General features: G+C 40.5%; 1 protein-coding gene across 7 annotated transcripts in view; it reads right to left on the reverse strand.

Annotated features, from left to right (window-relative positions):
- herc2 (HECT and RLD domain containing E3 ubiquitin protein ligase 2) overlaps positions 1–19544 on the reverse strand; it is a 274014-nt gene that overhangs the window by 114687 nt on the left and 139783 nt on the right. For all 7 annotated transcript variants that reach the window (XM_061888270.1, XM_061888266.1, XM_061888265.1 and 4 more), the window contains exons 53-61: positions 19022–19212; positions 16428–16533; positions 10266–10357; positions 10031–10206; positions 9855–9966; positions 7798–7879; positions 4709–4943; positions 4469–4646; positions 177–258 (exon numbers count right to left, since the gene is read on the reverse strand). In XM_061888270.1, coding sequence (XP_061744254.1) covers positions 177–258; positions 4469–4646; positions 4709–4943; positions 7798–7879; positions 9855–9966; positions 10031–10206; positions 10266–10357; positions 16428–16533; positions 19022–19212 — 1254 coding nt within the window. The remainder of the gene's footprint in view (positions 1–176; positions 259–4468; positions 4647–4708; positions 4944–7797; positions 7880–9854; positions 9967–10030; positions 10207–10265; positions 10358–16427; positions 16534–19021; positions 19213–19544) is intronic.

The raw sequence follows: 19544 nt of genomic DNA on the forward strand, positions 1-19544 counted from the left end.
AAAAAAAATTTAATATAAATGTATAAATGAATAAAAATGTCATGTAAGTAAAGGGATGCTTGTATCGCACATGAATTCACATATTTTACATACAAACACATATCAGTTGTTTTCTGCTGATATCAGAGCGAGTATCGGATCGGGGCCGCCCCTACCGGATCCTTCTCCAAAAGTACCTTCATCAGTGAGTGCCAGAGTTTGAGCGTCCCTGCTGCCACACGCCACCTGCACCACACGGTATCCCAGCAGCACTTTCACCTGCACGCCACAAACAAAGGAATCATCGGGATTAAATCATCACGATGTGCTAAACTCACACGGAATTCAACTACAAACCCCAAAACCAGTGAAGGTGGCACGTTGTGGAAATGGTAAATAAAAAGATTTGCAAATCCTTTTCAACCTATATTCAATTGAATAGACTGCAAAGACAAGATATTTAATGTTCACACTGGCAAACTGTTATTTTTTGCAAATATTAGCTCATTTGGAATTTGATGCCTGCAACATTTTTCAAAAAAAGCTGGCACAAGTGGCAAAAAAGACTGAGAAAGTTGAGGACAGCTCATAAAACACTTGTTTGGAACATCCCACAGGTGAACAGGCTAATTGGGAACAGGTGGGTGCCATGATTGGGTATAAAAGCAGCTTCCATTAAATGCTCAGTCATTCACAAACAAGGACGGGGCGAGGGTCACCAATTTGTCAACAAATGCCTGAGCAAAATGTCCAACAGTTTAAGAACAACATTTCTCAACCAGCTATTGCAGGGAATTGAGGGGTTTCATCATCTACTGTCCGTAATATCATCAAGAGGTTCAGAGAATCTGGAGAAATCACTGCATGTAAGCCATGATATTACGGACCTTCCATCCCTCAGGTGGTACTGCATCAAAAAGCGACATCAGTGTGTAAAAGATATCACCACATGGGCTCAGGAAGACTTCAGAAAACCACTGTCAGTAACAACAGTTTGTCACTACACCTGTAAGTGCAAGTTAAAACTCTACTATACAAAGCCAAAGCCATTTATCAACAACACCCATAAGCGCCGCCGGCTTCGCTGGGCCCGAGCTCATCTAAGATGAACTGATGCAAAGTGGAAAAGTGTTCCGTGGTCTGACGAGTCCTCATTTCAAATTGTTTTTGGAAACTGTGGACGTCATGTCCTCTGGACCAATGGTCCCCAACCACCGGGCCGCAGAAGAATTTTTTATTCTTTTTTATTTAAAAAAAAAGCAACATAAAAACACAATATACACTTACAATTAGTGCACTGACCATAAAAAATAAATAAAAAAGGACTCCGCCCTCCCCCTCCCCCCACCCGGGCCGCGGGACAAATTATTAAGCGTTGACCGGTCCGCGGATACAAAAAGGTTGGGGACCACTGCTCAGGACCCAAGAGTAAAAGAACCATAAAGACTGTTATAGGCACAAAGTTGAAAAGCCAGCATCTGTGATGGTATGGAGGTGTATTACTGCCCAAGACTTGGGTAACTTACACATCTGTAAAGTCACCATTAATGCTGAAAGGTACATACAGGTTTTGGAGCAACATATGTTGCCATCCAAGCAAGGTTATCATGGACGCCCCTGCTTATTTCAGCAAGATAATGCCAAGCCACATGTTACAACAGTGTCTTGGAGCAACATATGTTGCCATCCAAGCAAGGTTATCATGGACGCCCCTGCTTATTTCAGCAAGATAATGCCAAGCCACATGTTACAACAGTGTCTTGGAGCAACATATGTTGCCATCCAAGCAAGGTTATCATGGACGCCCCTGCTTATTTCAGCAAGATAATGCCAAGCCACATGTTACAACAGTGTTTTGGAGCAACATATGTTGCCATCCAAGCAAGGTTATCATGGACGCCCCTGCTTATTTCAGCAAGATAATGCCAAGCCACATGTTACAACAGTGTCTTGGAGCAACATATGTTGCCATCCAAGCAAGGTTATCATGGACGCCCCTGCTTATTTCAGCAAGATAATGCCAAGCCACATGTTACAACAGTGTCTTGGAGCAACATATGTTGCCATCCAAGCAAGGTTATCATGGACGCCCCTGCTTATTTCAGCAAGATAATGCCAAGCCATATGTTACAACAGTGTTTTGGAGCAACATATGTTGCCATCCAAGCAAGGTTATCATGGACGCCCCTGCTTATTTCAGCAAGATAATGCCAAGCCACATGTTACAACAGTGTCTTGGAGCAACATATGTTGCCATCCAAGCAAGGTTATCATGGACGCCCCTGCTTATTCCAGCAAGATAATGCCAAGCCACATGTTACAACAGTGTCTTGGAGCAACATATGTTGCCATCCAAGCAAGGTTATCATGGACGCCCCTGCTTATTTCAGCAAGATAATGGCAAGCCACATGTTACAACAGTGTATTGGAGCAACTTTTGTTGCCATCCAAGCAAGGTTATCATGGACGCCCCTGCTTATTTCAGCAAGATAATGCCAAGCCACATGTTACAACAGTGTCTTGGAGCAACATATGTTGCCATCCAAGCAAGGTTATCATGGACGCCCCTGCTTATTTCAGCAAGATAATGCCAAGCCACATGTTACAACAGTGTCTTGGAGCAACATATGTTGCCATCCAAGCAAGGTTATCATGGACGCCCCTGCTTATTTCAGCAAGATAATGCCAAGCCACATGTTACAACAGTGTTTTCGAGCAACATATGTTGCCATCCAAGCAAGGTTATCATGGACGCCCCTGCTTATTTCAGCAAGATAATGCCAAGCCACATGTTACAACAGTGTCTTGGAGCAACATATGTTGCCATCCAAGCAAGGTTATCATGGACGCCCCTGCTTATTTCAGCAAGATAATGCCAAGCCACATGTTACAACAGTGTTTTGGAGCAACATATGTTGCCATCCAAGCAAGGTTATCATGGACGCCCCTGCTTATTTCAGCAAGATAATGCCAAGCCACATGTTACAACAGTGTCTTGGAGCAACATATGTTGCCATCCAAGCAAGGTTATCATGGACGCCCCTGCTTATTTCAGCAAGATAATGCCAAGCCACATGTTACAACAGTGTTTTGGAGCAACATATGTTGCCATCCAAGCAAGGTTATCATGGACGCCCCTGCTTATTTCAGCAAGATAATGCCAAGCCACATGTTACAACAGTGTTTTGGAGCAACATATGTTGCCATCCAAGCAAGGTTATTATGGACGCCCCTGCTTATTTCAGCAAGATAATGCCAAGCCACATGTTACAACAGTGTCTTGGAGCAACATATGTTGCCATCCAAGCAAGGTTATCATGGACGCCCCTGCTTATTTCAGCAAGATAATGCCAAGCCACATGTTACAACAGTGTTTTGGAGCAACATATGTTGCCATCCAAGCAAGGTTATTATGGACGCCCCTGCTTATTTCAGCAAGATAATGCCAAGCCACATGTTACAACAGTGTCTTGGAGCAACATATGTTGCCATCCAAGCAAGGTTATCATGGACGCCCCTGCTTATTTCAGCAAGATAATGCCAAGCCACATGTTACAACAGTGTCTTGGAGCAACATATGTTGCCATCCAAGCAAGGTTATCATGGACGCCCCTGCTTATTTCAGCAAGATAATGCCAAGCCACATGTTACAACAGTGTCTTGGAGCAACATATGTTGCCATCCAAGCAAGGTTATAATGGACGCCCCTGCTTATTTCAGCAAGATAATGCCAAGCCACATGTTACAACAGTGTCTTGGAGCAACATATGTTGCCATCCAAGCAAGGTTATCATGGACGCCCCTGCTTATTTCAGCAAGATAATGCCAAGCCACATATTACAACAGCGTGGCTACATAATAAAAGATTGCGGGTACTAGACTGGCCTGCCCGTAGTCCAGACCTATCTCCCATTGAAAATGTGTGAAGCCTAAAATACCACAACAGAGACCCCGGACTGTTGAACAACTTAAGCTGTACATCAAGATAGAATGGGAAAGAATTCCGCCTGAAAAGTTTAAAAAATGTGTCTCCTCAGTTCCCAAACATTTACAGAGTGTTGTTAAAAGGAAAGGCCATGTAACACAGTGGTAAAAATGCCCCCGTGACAACTTGTTTGCAATGTGTTGCTGCCATTATTGTCTAAGTTATGATTATTTGCAAAAACAAATCAAGTTTCTCAGTTGGAACATGAAATATCTTGTCTTTGCAGTTTATTTAAATGAATATAAGTTGAAAAGGATTTGCAAATCATAGGGACAAGCGGTAAAAAATGGATGGATGTATTCTGTTTTTATTTATTTAATATTTATTTTATTTATTAATGTATTATTTATCTATTTATTTTATTTTTTATTTATATACAACGTGCCAACTTCCCTGGTTTTGGGTTTTGTAAATCATCACGACACGCCAAACCCGCGCCCCATCCAACTAAATCGTCAGGACAAGCAGCACCCGTGCAGCCTGACCCCCACGTGCTCGACGTACCAGTTTGGGCCTGAGCTGGGTGGTGTTGTCCCCGTGTCCGAGGCGGCCGTATTCCCCCAGGCCCCAGCTGTACAGCTCGCCGGAGGAGGTGATGGCGGCGCTGTGAGAACTGCCGCAGGCGATGTCTCGAATGCGTTTGGTCTTCAGAGCTTCGATCAGGCGAGGTTTGTCACAGTTCCTGACAAAACGCAGAGAAAGTCAGATTCTGCCGGCGGTGGCGGCGGCGAGAGAGCGACTCACATCCTGCTGAAGTGTCCCAGCTTCCCGTCGTCTCCCTCGCCCCAGGAGAAGACCTTCCCGTCCACGGTGAGCGCCATGGCGTGGCGTCCTCCCGAGTGCACGGCCACCTTCTTCACCACATAGTTGCTGAGGGCGCTGATCTGTCGGGGGATGGGGATGGTGCCGCTGGACAGGCCCAGACCTAACCGGCCGTTGGTGGCCTCGCCGCACGCGTGGATCTTCCCCTCCACTGTGACTGTACAGCAGTGGAATGTGGAGGAGGATACATCATGTCACCCACTCTGATCACACCATGTCACCCATTCTGATCACACCATGTCGCCCACTCTGATCACACCATGTCACCCACTCTGATCACACCATGTCACCCACTCTGATCACACCATGTCGCCCACTCTGATCACACCATGTCACCCACTCCGATCACACCATGTCGCCCACTCCGATCACATCATGTCACCCCACTCCGATCACACCATGTCACCCAATCTGATCACACCATGTCACCCACTCTGATCACACCATGTCACCCACACTGATCACGCCATGTCTCCCACACTGATCACACCATGTCACCCACACTGATCACACCATGTCACCCACACTGATCACACCATGTCACCCACTCTGATCACACCATGTCACCCACACTGATCACACCATGTCACCCACACTGATCACACCATGTCACCCACTCTGATCACACCATGTCACCCACTCTGATCACACCATGTCACCCACTCTGATCACACCATGTCACCCACTCTGATCACACCATGTCACCCACTCTGATCACACCATGTCACCCACTCTGATCACACCATGTCACCCACTCTGATCACACCATGTCACCCACTCTGATCACACCATGTCACCCACTCTGATCACACCATGTCGCCCACTCTGATCACACCATGTCGCCCACTCTGATCACGCCATGTCGCCCACTCCGATCTTAGAATGACAACTTCCTGCTTCTCAAGACCGATACTAATAACATCCTGCTTTTCAAGACCGATAGCGATAACTTCCTGCTTCTCAAGACTGATAACTTCCTGCTTCCTAAGGCCGATACCAATAAGTTCCTCCTTCCTAAGAACGATACCAATAACTTCCTCCTTCCTAAAACCGATACCAATAACTTCCTCCTTCCTAAGACCGATACCAAAAACTTCCTCCTTCCTAAGACCGATACCAATAAATTCCTGCTTCCTAAGACTGATACAGTTAACTTCCTGCACCTCAAGGTCGATATAGATAACTTCCTGCTTCTCAAGAACGATACATATAACTTCCTGCTTCTCAAAACCAATACCGATAGCTTCCTGTTCCTCAAGACTGTTACCAATAACTTCCTCCTTCCTAATACCGATACCAATAATTTCCTCCTTCCCTAAGACTGATACCAATAACTTCCTGCTCCTCAAGACCGATACTGATAACTTCCTGCTTCTCAAAACCAATACCGATAGCTTCCTGTTCCTCAAGACTGTTATCTATAACTTCCTCCTTCCTAAGACCGATACCAATAATTTCCTCCTTCCTAAGACCGATACCAATAATTTCCTCCTTCCCTAAGACCGATACCAATAATTTCCTCCTTCCCTAAGACCGATACCAATAACTTCCTCCTTCCTAAGACCGATACCAATAACTTCCTGCTTCCTAAGACTGATACAGTTAACTTCCCGCACCTCAAGGTCGATATAGATAACTTCCTGCTTCTCAAGAACGATACATATAACTTCCTGCCTGACTTTCAAAACTGATACCGACAACTTCCTGCTCTTCAAGACCGATACAGCTAACTTATTGTTTCCACGTGTAGTTAGTGCAGTGGTCCCCAACCTTTTTGTATCCGCGGACCGGTCAACGCTTAATAATTTGTCCCGCGGCCCGGGTGGTGTGGGGGAGGGCGGGTCCTTTTTTTTTTTTTTTTTTCCTTTGTCATGAAAAATGGAGGTTTTTGTGATTGGTGCACTAATTGTAAGTGTATATTGTGTGTTTTATGTTGATTTAATAAATAAAAAAAAAAAATATATATATATAGATATAAATATTTTTTTTAAATAAAAATGAATAAAACAATTATTCTGGGCCGCGGCCCGGTGGTTGGGGACCACTGCGTTAGTGCACAGCTGGAAGTATCAGACAGTAGAACTATAGTGGACTTGAAATAGTCAGTTGTGGCCCACAGATCATTTTTAACATCCTGCGCCACATTCTCAAAATACTATTGAAGAAAAAACAAAACGTGAAAGAAAAAAAGCTGCATTGTTGACTCTAAAAACACTTTTTTAATTTTAAAACTGTAATCGCTAAAAATATAATACTGAATCAACGTTATGAATTATTGATCCATTTCAGGCTGCAATCACTTCACATGGAATGTTCTATATATTGTATTGCTTCTGAAAATGCAAAATATAAAAAATGACCCCTGAGTGACAGTCGGGTGTAGCTTTAGTCCTGATCTAACAAGCCAGCACTAAGGTCACATGACCATAAATTCCTCTATCAGAGTCCTACTCCCCTAACTGTGGCCCCAACATAAGGTATTGTCAGAATAATTGTATCTAAGTTATCACAAAACTTTGTGTTGCCGTGAGTTACCGGCGAGAAGACAAAAGCCGTCTGTAGGATGGGAAGAAACATGAAAGTGTTCTGTTTCTTTGATGTATTGTAATCAACAGAAAGATATTGTCTTGACTCGAGAACTACAAAGTGGATAGGAAGCAGGACCAGACTACCCTCAAGGCGACCTCTTCTTTGAAATGTTTACAACCTTTTCTTATTACTGTTTTACGACCTTTTCTTTGCTGTTTATGACCCCTGCCCCTTAGAAACAGCTGCTGCCATGTAATCGGGGAAAGTCCAAATAAATGAGGAGGCGTACAATCTTTCGTCAGAGCGTGGTGAGACTGTACTCTTTGTACAGTCTCCTCAATTGAGCCAAATTTAATTCTGTCTCTGTTTAATTCCTTGCTTCTTGTCAGTGTTTGAAACTGACAGGTATGTTCAAAGGGCCGTGATCATCAGACAATGATATTTGCGTTGTAGTCAGCGTGTAGAAGGGAACACGGTCCTACCTGCAAAGAGACTCTTAGAACCACCAGCCACTTGGACCACGTTGAGAGCGGAGAGGGTCTCAGAAAAGGAGGGCACTTTGATCTGTGACAAGATGATTAAGTGCAAGGATAAGCATTTTTTATTGCAACCCTAATATGGAGGAGAAGAATAATTTTCTTCCTGTTAGACAAGATGCCATCTTTGACCAAGTCCTAGGAGATGAACCTGCCCCATGTACAATACTTTTTATTTTGAAATAAAAACAGATTTACTGCCAACTATCCTTCAGTTGAATACAGTTTAATATAACGCTAACCTAGCATGATGCTAAAATGTAACGTTGGCAGGTACAATAGCTCATGTAGCTATGCTAGCGTTGCTAACCTAGCACTAAGTTAAAATATATTGTTAGCACGTAGGTCACATCGTTTTGCTAGTGTTGCTAACCTAGGATGCTGTTAAAATGTGATGTTAGCATGTAGCTCACACAGCTTTGCTAGTGTTGCTAACCTAGGATGCAGTTAAAATGTAATGTTAGCATGCTGCTTACACATTTATTCTAGTGTTGCTAACCTAGCATAATGTCAAAATGTAATGTTAGCATGTAGCTCACACAGCTATGCTAGCGTGGCCAACCTCGGATACTGTTAAAATGTGATGTTAGCTAGTAGCTCACACAGCCATGCTAGTGTTGCTAACCTAGTAAGACTATAAAATGTGATGTTGGCATGTAGCTAAAACAGCTAAACTAATGTTGCTAACCTAGCACGCTGTTAAAATGTGATTTTAATACATAGCTCATATAACTATGCAAGTATTCCTAACCCAGGATGCTGTTAAAATGTGATATTAGCATGTAGCTCACACAGCTATGCTAGCGTGGCCAACCTCGGATGCTGTTAAAATGTGATGTTAGCATGTAGCTCACACAATTATACTAGTGTTGCTAACCTAGCATGATGTCAAAGTGTAGCTTACACAGCGATGCTAGTGTTGCTAACCTAGTAAGACTATAAAATGTGATGTTAGCATGTAGCTAAAACAGCTATGCTAATGTTGCTAACCTAGAATGTTAAAATGTGATGTTAGCATGTAGCTCACATAGCTAAGCTAATGTTGCTAACCTAGCATGATGCTAAAATATGATGTTAGCATGTAGCTCAAACAATTATGCTAGTGTTGTTAACCTAGTACGATTATAAAATGTGATCTTAGCATGTAGCTAAAACAGCTGTACTAATGTTGCTAACCTAGTATGATGTTAAAATGGGATGTTAACATGTAACTCACATAACTATGCTAGTGTTGCTAACATAGCATATAGTTCAAATGTAATGCTAGCATGTAGCTGACATAGCTATGATAGTGTTTGTTAACCTAGCATGGTGTTAAAATGTAATGTTAGCATGTGGCTCACACAGCTATGCTAGTGTTGCTAACATAGCATACAGTTAAAATGTAATGCTAGCATGTAGCTGACATAGCTATGCTAGTGTTCCTAGCCTAGCATGATGTTAAAATGTGATGTTAACATGTAGCTCACATAATTATTTTAGTGTTGCTAACATAGCATAGAATTCAAATGTGATGCGAGCATGTAGCTCAAATTATGCTAGTGTTGTTAACCTAGTACGATTATAAAATGTGATGTTATCATGTAGCTAAAACAGCTGTACTAATGTTGCTAACCTAGTATGATGTTAAAATGGAATGTTAGCATGTAACTCACATAGCTAAGCTAGGTTTGCTAACCTAGCACACTGCTAAAATGTGATGCGAGCATGTAGCTCAAACAATTATGCTAGTGTTGTTAACCTAGTACGATTACAAAATGTGATGTTAGCATGTAGCTAAAACAGCTGTACTAATGTTGCTAACCTAGCATGATGTTAAACTGTGGTGTTAGCATGTAGCTCACGCAGCTATGCTAGTGTTGCTAACATACGATGCTGTTAAAATGTGATTTTAGCATGTAGCTCATTAGTTTTAGCGCACCTTCCAACTACCTAATGGTATATTATGTGAGACTCCAGCAACGTCTAAACTTCCAACCACTTCCATGTTTGAAAAATGGCACCTTGGATCCTTTGAGTCCGCCCAGCTGGTCCTTGTCATTCAGTCCCCAGACAAAGACTTTGGTCCTGATGGTGGCGGCCGACTCCAACCCAGAGGACTTCTTGCGAGCCAGACTGAGGAGGAAGGCAGAGAATGGAGGTTCCAGCTCGGTATGCGTGCTGAAGGCTGTCGTCCTACCTGCCCGCGGCCGCCTTGTCTTCGTCCTCTTCCTCGTTGTCGGAGGCCAGGAAAGGAACCGTGGCCAGGTCTTCGTCCTCGGCTCTGACACGGCCCACGATGGCCAGCCCGTGGATCTTGCAGTCGATACCGGAGCTGCGGCACTGCTTGATGCCCACCTCCACGTACCTGTGATACTGAGGAGGAAGACGGGGAGGGTCAGCAAGTCAAGGGGAGGACGAGACAAGCGGCAGACCTCTGTGCAGTCGCTCAGCAGAAGGATGCTGGTGTCCGTGGGGTTGATGTTGATGGTCTTCAGCTCCATGAGGTTGTTCAAGGAGCTGCCGCCTGTGCAAAACACCATACGAGTCGGACATTTTCCTTTTTCAAAAAACAATACATATCGTCCCCTCCATGTTGGTGAACGTCAAAGATCCCGGGGACCCGAAATGTTCTCAGTCAGTGAAGTGTTAAAAATAAGTCACACTGGGGCTTCTCTGCTTGGGATGTTGCCCCCGCGACCCCACTTTGGATAAGGGAATAATGACTCCAAAAACATGCACCTGGGGATAGTTTGATTGGCAACACTAAATTGGCCCTAGTGTGTGAATGTGAGTGTGAATGTTGTCTGTCTATCTGTGTTGGCCCTGCGATGAGGTGGCGACTTGTCCAGGGTGTACCCTGCCTTCCGCCCGATTGTAGCTGAGATAGGCGCCAGCGCCCCCCGCGACCCCGAAAGGGAATAAGCGGTAGAAAATGGATGGATGGATGGACTCAAATATCTCTAGATCAACTTCACATGTGTCTGTTGCCATAATCAATCAATCAATCAATGTTTACTTATATAGCCCTAAATCACTAGTGTCTCAAAGGGCTGCACAAACCACTACGACATCCTCGGTAGGCCCACATAAGGGCAAGGAAAACTCACACCCAGTGGGACATCGGTGACAATAATGACCCAGTGGGACGTCGGTGACAATGATGACTATGAGAACCTTGGAGAGGAGGAAAGCAATGGATGTCGAGCGGGTCTAACATGATACTGTGAAAGTTCAATCCACAATGGATCCAACACAGTCGCGAGAGTCCAGTCCAAAGCGGATCCAACACAGCAGCGCGAGAGTCCCGTTCAGCAGGAAACCATCCCAAGCGGAGGCGGATCAGCAGCGCAGAGATGTCCCCAGCCGATACACAGGCAAGCAGTACATGGCCACCGGATCGGATCGGACCGGACCCCCTCCACAAGGGAGAGTGGGACATAGAAGAAAAAGAAAAGAAGCGGCAGATCAACTGGTCTAAAAAGGGAGTCTATTTAAAGGCTAGAGTATACAGATGAGTTTTAAGGTGAGACTTAAATGCTTCTACTGAGGTGGCATCTCGAACTGTTACCGGGAGGGCATTCCGGAGTACTGGAGCCCGAACGGAAAACGCTATATATTCCGCAGACTCTTTTTGGGCTCTAGGAATCACTAATAAGCCGGAGTCTTTTGAACGCAGATTTCTTGCCGGGACATATGGTACAATACAATCGGCAAGATAGGCTGGAGCTAGACCATGTAGTATTTTATACGTAAGTAGTAAAACCTTAAAGTCACATCTTAAGTGCACAGGAAGCCAGTGAAAAAAAACGGAAATGCTGATTATCGGTCCTGCTAGACACCGACCTCTATTTAATAATACAACTTTAACATTTGACAACCAAATAATAAAACAAGGTGACTCTGTAAAAAATCTGGGTATTATCTTCGACCCAACTCTCTCCTTTGAGTCACACATTAAAAGCGTTACTAAAACGGCCTTCTTTCATCTCCGTAATATCGCTAAAATTCGCTCCATTCTGTCCACTAAAGACGCCGAGATCATTATCCATGCGTTTGTTACGTCTCGTCTCGATTACTGTAACGTATTATTTTCGGGTCTCCCCATGTCTAGCATTAAAAGATTACAGTTGGTACAAAATGCGGCTGCTAGACTTTTGACAAGAACAAGAAAGTTTGATCACATTACGCCTGTACTGGCTCACCTGCACTGGCTTCCTGTGCACTTAAGATGTGACTTTAAGGTTTTACTACTTACGTATAAAATACTACACGGTCTAGCTCCAGCCTATCTTGCCGATTGTATTGTACCATATGTCCCGGCAAGAAATCTGCGTTCAAAGGACTCCGGCTTATTAGTGATTCCTAGAGCCCAAAAAAAGTCTGCGGGCTATAGAGCGTTTTCCGTTCGGGCTCCAGTACTCTGGAATGCCCTCCCGGTAACAGTTCGAGATGCTACCTCAGTAGAAGCATTTAAGTCTCACCTTAAAACTCATCTGTATACTCTAGCCTTTAAATAGACCTCCTTTTTAGACCAGTTGATCTGCCGCTTCTTTTCTTTCTCCTATGTCCCCCCCTCCCTTGTGGAGGGGGTCCGGTCCGATGACCATGAATGAAGTACTGACTGTCCAGAGTCGAGACCCAGGATGGACCGCTCGTCGGGACCCAGGATGGACCGCTCGCCTGTATCGGTTGGGGACATCTCTACGCTGCTGATCCGCTTGAGATGGTTTCCTGTGGACGGGACTCTCACTGCTGTCTTGGAGCCACTATGGATTGAACTTTCACAGTATCATGTTAGACCCGCTCGACATCCATTGCTTTCGGTCCCCTAGAGGGGGGGGGGGGTTGCCCACATCTGAGGTCCTCTCCAAGGTTTCTCATAGTCAGCATTGTCACTGGCGTCCCACTGGATGTGAATTCTCCCTGCCCACTGGGTGTGAGTTTTCCTTGCCCTTTTGTGGGTTCTTCCGAGGATGTTGTAGTCGTAATGATTTGTGCAGTCCTTTGAGACATTTGTGATTTGGGGCTATATAAATAAACATTGATTGAAAAGTGCAATTTGTAACCGTTGGAATCATGTTTAGCTTTTTGATGTTGTTTTGCAAGACCCATGACACCCAAGTTCAAACTGGACACCTCAAGTGAGTCTTTTTTTTTTTTTAAGCAAACTATTTTTCAGCATAGAAATTTATAGACTGTATGAAAAAATTGTGTATACAAAATAAATGTAAAAAAATGTAGTGTATAAAAAAATTTGAGCTAAAAAAATTTGTGTATAAAATATATAAATAAAAATTCAGTGATATACATTCAGTGTAGAAAAATGTTGTCTAAAAAAATCAGTGTAAAGAATTGTGTATAAAAAACTCTTTGAATCTTTACAAACATTTTTTATAGAAAGAGTTCTTTATAGACTGAAATTTTACGCAATTTTTTTTATACACTGAATGTTTAACACAGAATTTTTATTTATTATCTTTTTTATACACTGACTTTTTTTTAACACTGAATTTTACTATACATTAATTTTTTTATACACTGATTTTTTTACACCATTTCTTTTTTACATTTAATTTGTAAACATTTAATTTTTTTATACAGTTTTTTTATTTAAAAAAACCTAAAATTTTTTACACTGAAATTATCAGCACAATTTGATGTTAAAAAAACAGTTAAAATTCAAATGCAGAAAATCCAATTACATAAATTTAGTGTCGAAAACAAATCTTTTTCACTGAATTTTTTAAAATGTATTTTCTTTACACTGAATTTTGTATACATTAATTTTTTATACACTGAATTTTTACTTATTTATTTTTTATACACTGAATTTTTTTACAATCATAATTTGATGAAAAAAAAAACGGTTCACAAAATTCAAACAGAAAAAAATTCAGTTACATAAATTTTGTGTCAAAAACAGAATTTTTTTGACACTGAATTTTTAGACATTTTTTTAACATACGCTCAATTTTCGTTTTTTTTTTTATTCACAGATTTTTTTATACACAAAACTTTGTACACACTGAATTTTTTTCCATTTATTCTTTTATACACTAATTATTTTGTACACTGAATTTTTATTTTATTTATTTTTCAAACACTGAAGTTTTTATACACTGAATTATTTTACACATTTAAAAACTATTTTACACATTTTTTAAAAAATGCTTTTTTTTTTTACAATGAAGTTGTCAGCATAATTTGATGTAAAAAAAAACGGTTAACAAAATTAAAACGCAAAAAATTCAGTTACATAAATTCAGTGTCAAAGACAATGAATTTTTATTTATTAATGTTTTGCATTTTTACATTGAATTTTATACATACATTTTTTATACACTGAATTTTTTATAAATTCTTTTTTTATACAGTGAATTTTTATTTATTTATTTTTTATACACTGAATTTTTTTACACTGAATTTCTTTTAACATGAATTTTAAAAAAAGAAAACATTTTACAAAGAAATTGTCAGCATAATTTGATGTAAAAAAACGGTTCATAAAATTAAAACGCAAAAACTTCAGTTACATAAATTCAGTGTCAAAAATAAGGCTTTTTTTTTTTACACTGAATTTTTATTTATTAATGTTTTATACACTGGTCTTTTTACACTGAATTTTTATACATATTTTTTATACACTGAATTTTTTATACATTATTTTTTTATACACTGAATTTTTATTTATTAATTTTTTACAAACTGAATTTTTTTAGAAGTTTTTTTACACTGAAGTTTTTTACACTTAAAATATCAGCATAATTTGATGTAAAAAAATAAAATAAAAAGTTTTACAAAATTCAAACGCAAAAAATTCAGTTACATAAATTCATTGTTAAGAATTTTTTTTTTTTTAAACCTCCATAATTGTCTAAACAAAAATCAGACTACAGGTCTCAAGGATCCAAAGGCCCCCCACAAGTCACACATCAATAAATATTGTTTTTAATTTTAACACTTGAAGCTCCAAAGTGCGGCCTGCAGCTAATTTTTTAACGGCCCACAGCACATTTAGAAAGTACAATAGCAAAAACAAACACAAAAAAGTGGAATAAAAGAGCAGACAGGTGCAATGTAATAGGAAAATTTTACAATAATGACACTAATAACACTAAGTAGGTTTTAAAACGGTCATTGCTCAAAAAATAATAATAAATCAAAAGCATTGGTGTTATGAATTATTGACCTATTTAAGGGTCCCATTACTTTACATCAAATATTACACTTTTAAAAATGTTTTTATTGCACATATTGTTTTTTCCGTAAAAAAATGAATTTTATTTCGGGGGAAAAAAGATACAAAACAAACAAAAAAAACTTTATGGCAACAGACTGCTCTGAAGTTAATGTATGGATGTATAAGAGTTGAAATAAAAAATAAAAAAAAAAGTTCATATATGACTTAATTCAGGGGTGCCCATTACGTCGATCGCGAGCTACCAGTCGACCGCGGGGGGTGTGTCAGTCGATCTCCAGCCAGGCTTTTAAAAAAAATAGACCTAAAAATGAGTGATCATCAATCTTCACCAAGACGTCACTTAAATGACATTCACGGTACCGGAGGGTCTTGTGAGATGACGCTGGCTGCTGCAAGATCATTATTATGAAAATATGACCGAGAGGAAGGCGAGAAACACTTTTTATTTCAACAGACTCTCGCGCCGTACCTTCCGTCAAAACTCTAAAGGCCGACTGCACGTTTCCTATCTTCACAATAAAAGCCCTGCTTCATGCTGCCTGCGCTAACTAAATACAGAGTCTCGGAAAACTGGCGTGCACAAGCGATCCCTCAGAAAGCTGGCGTGCACATCACTTGTGCACGCCAGCTTTCCGAGACTCTTATTTTGTTAGCGCAGGCAGCATCAAGCAGGGCTTTTATTGTGAAGATAGGAAATGTGCAGTCGCCCTTTAGAGTTTTGACGGAAGGGACGGCGAGAAAGTCTGTTGAAATAAAAAGTGTTTCTCGCCTTCCTCTCTGTCATTTTTTCATAATAATGAACTGGCAGCAGCCAGCGTCATCTCACAAGACCCTCGGGTGCCGTGAATGTCAATCAAGCAAGCTACGGAATTTGCCGCCAATGTTTTTCTTGTAAAGTGTATGGAAGCTGGATGAATTAGATGCCAAAAACCGGCGTTATCATCATTACTGTCTGATTCCAATCAATGCAAGTCATCAGAATCAGGTAATACACCAACTTATATTCTTGTCTTTGTGAAAGAAAGACATCTATATGTGTTACACATGCTTGTATTATCATTAAACACATTTAACTTGTTTACAAAAATGTCTCTTTCATAAATAAATAAATAAATATAAATGATATATATAAATGAGGTAAATCCCCTCGAGTTGGTCAATTGAAAAGTAGCTCGCCTGCAGAAAAAGTGTGGGCACCCCTGACTTAATTTAAAAATTTAAATGACTAAGACCCTTTTGGGTCCCCAGGAACTTGAACGGTCACCAAAAGGAAGGGGAACCCCTATGGTTACAATAAATATTGTATTGGTTTTAAAAAGGACAAAATGTCAAAATGGCCCGCATCTTTAATTTGATAGTGACGGCGATAAGAATGTTGAAATGTTGCTTTTACCCGACACCACCACCAGGGAGGGCATGTAGCTGCTGTCTGCTGGGTCCACCACCATCTTCAGCCGGTGCACCAGGACGTCTGGGAAGAGCTCCAGTCGGATCCAGTGCTGCAAGACAAACTCACATTTAGTTAGCATGCCTATGTTAGCATAATAACTGCATGAGTTAAATAGCAGTGACAGAAGTGTGTAGCTCGGAAAATTTGCTGAAAAAGTCTGCATAACATGATTAGCATAGTAATGTTAGCATAACAACAGCATTTGTCAAGTAAGAAGTTATATGACTCTGAGGTGTACGGCTGTAAAAAAGTTAGCATGCATTCTTTACCAAGTTATATGAGGTGCTTGGCTGCAGATTCGGCTAAAAAAAAGTTAGCAGGCTAATGTTGACATAGCATGCTAATGTTAGCGTAATAACTGCATGTGTTAAGTGTCAGAATACTTGTATCTAAGTTATCACAAAACTTTATGTTGCCATGAGTTTCCGGCGAGAAGACAAAAGCTGTCTTTAAACCTACCAGGAAGGCTTGTAAAACTCCACTGTGTAGGATGGGGAGCAACGTGAAGGTGTTCTGTTTCTTTGATGTATTGCAATCCACAGATTTTGTCTTGACCCGAGAACTACAAAGCGGAAAGGAAGCAGGGCCTGACTCCCCTCAAGGCACCTTTTCTTTGAACTGTTCTGTGATCGAGGGCAACGGCTGTTTACGACCTTTTCTTTGAACTGTTTGTAATCAAAGGCGATGGCTGTTTACGAACCCCGCCCCTTAGAAACAGATGTTGCCATGTAATCAGGGAAAGTCCAAATAAAAGAGGAGGCGTACAATCTTTCGTCAGAGCGTGTTAAGAGACTGTACAAGAGTACAGCCAAGACGGTTCTCCTCAATTGAGCAGAGTTAAATTCTGTTTGTTTAATTCCTTGCTTCTTGTCTTGTTTAATAGATGTCATCAGTGTTTGAACCTGACATTAAGTACCAAGTTATATGACTCTAAGGTGAAGGTTAAAACATCTGCTAAGTTAGCTTGCTCACGTTAGCATAACAACAACATTCGTCGAGTAACTAGTTATATGAATCTGAGGTGTACGGCTGTAAAAGGTAGCATGCTAACGCTAGCATAATAACAGCGTGTGTCATTTACGAAATTATATGAGGTGTTTGGCTGCCAAATGGGCAAAAAAAAAGCATACTAACATTAGCATGTCAGCATAATAACTGCATGTGTTAAGTATCAGGTTATATGACTGATGTTGAGGCTGGAAAATTTGCAAAAAATAAGTTAACATGCTATTGTTAGGTTGCTAACATTAGCATAATAACTGCTTGTGTTAAGTATCAAGTTATATGACTGAGGTTGAGGCTGGAATATTTGAAAAAAAAAAGTTAACATGCTATTGTTAGCTTGATAACATTAGCATAATAACTGCATGTGTTAAGTATCAAGTTATATGACTGAGGTTGAGGCTGGAAAATTTGCAAAACAAAGTCAACATGCTATTGTTAGCTTGCTAACATTTGCATAATAACTGCATGTGTTAAGTATCAAGTTATATGCATGAGGTTGAGGCTCAAAAATAATTTAAAAAAAAGTTTATACGCTATTGTTAGCTTGCTAACATTAGCCTAATAACTGCATGTGTTAAGTACATAGCTATATGAATGAGGTTGAGGCTCGAAAATAATAATAAAAAAAAAGTTTATACGCTACGTTAGCTTGCTAACAGCATAACAACTGCATGTGTTAAGTATCAAGTTATATGACTGAGGTTGAGGCTGGAAAATTTGCAAAACAAAGTCAACATGCTATTGTTAGCTTGCTAACATTAGCATAATAACTGCATGTGTTAAGTATCAAGTTATATGCATGAGGTTGAGGCTCAAAAATAATAAAAAAAAAAGTTTATACGCTATTGTTAGCTTGCTAACATTAGCCTAATAACTGCATGTGTTAAGTACATAGCTATATGAATGAGGTTGAGGCTCGAAAATAATAATAAAAAAAAGTTTATACGCTACGTTAGCTTGCTAACATTAGCCTAATAACTGCATGTGTTAAGTACATAGCTATATGAATGAGGTTGAGGCTCGAAAATAATGATAAAAAAAGTTTAGACGCTACGTTAGCTTGCTAACATTAGCATAACAACAGCATGTGTTAAGTACAAAGTTATATGAATGAGGTTGAGGCTAGAAAATAAAAAAAAGTTTATACACTATTGTTAGCTTACGAACGTTAGCATAGCAAAAGCAATTGTCAAGTAACAATGACTGAGGTGTACGGCTGACATTTGCAAAAAAAGTTAGCATGCTAATATTAGCGTAATAACAACATGTGTCAAGTAGCAAGTTCTAGGACTTGAAGGTGTTCAACCACAAAATTTGCTAAAAAAAAAAAACGAGGAAGTTAATGTTTGCATGTGTCATGTCATGCAGCACTTTTTCATCATCATAAAACTTGATATCCAATTAAATGTTTAGAGTAAAGCAGAAAAACAATCCACGGACCAACGGACAGCGATGTACAGTACTCAATGTGTTTTTAGTCCTGTCAACAAAGGAGAAGTGGGAAAAGGGCAAGAAGAAATGAAAGGCGCCACCTTTCCCTGCGAGCCGGACGACTGCCAGCACTGGTCGCTGCAGTCCATGAGGCGCGAGGCCTGGTTGACGGACGACGACACGCTGAGACTCTTGACAGCACGAGACCACTCCTCAATTAGTGTCCCTCGCTGACTGCTGTGGTGTTTCTTCAGCTGCTTGCCAGAGCGGCCGCAGAAGGCCGGAGACTGACCTGATGACACATGTAGATTTAGACATATATATATATTTATATATATATATATATATATATACATACATATACTGTACATACATACATATATACTGTATATACATACATATACTGTATATACATACATATATATACATACATACATATACTGTATTTACATACATACACTGTATATATATACATACATACATACATACATACATATATATATATATATACACATACATATACTGTATATATATACATAAATACATATACTGTATATACCAGGGGTGTCCATTACGTCGATCGCAAGCTACCAGTCGACCGCGGGGGGTGTGTCAGTCGATCTC

This window comes from Nerophis ophidion, linkage group LG26 (genome assembly GCF_033978795.1).
Source record: "Nerophis ophidion isolate RoL-2023_Sa linkage group LG26, RoL_Noph_v1.0, whole genome shotgun sequence".
In the NCBI taxonomy this organism is placed as follows: Eukaryota; Metazoa; Chordata; class Actinopteri; order Syngnathiformes; family Syngnathidae; genus Nerophis; species Nerophis ophidion.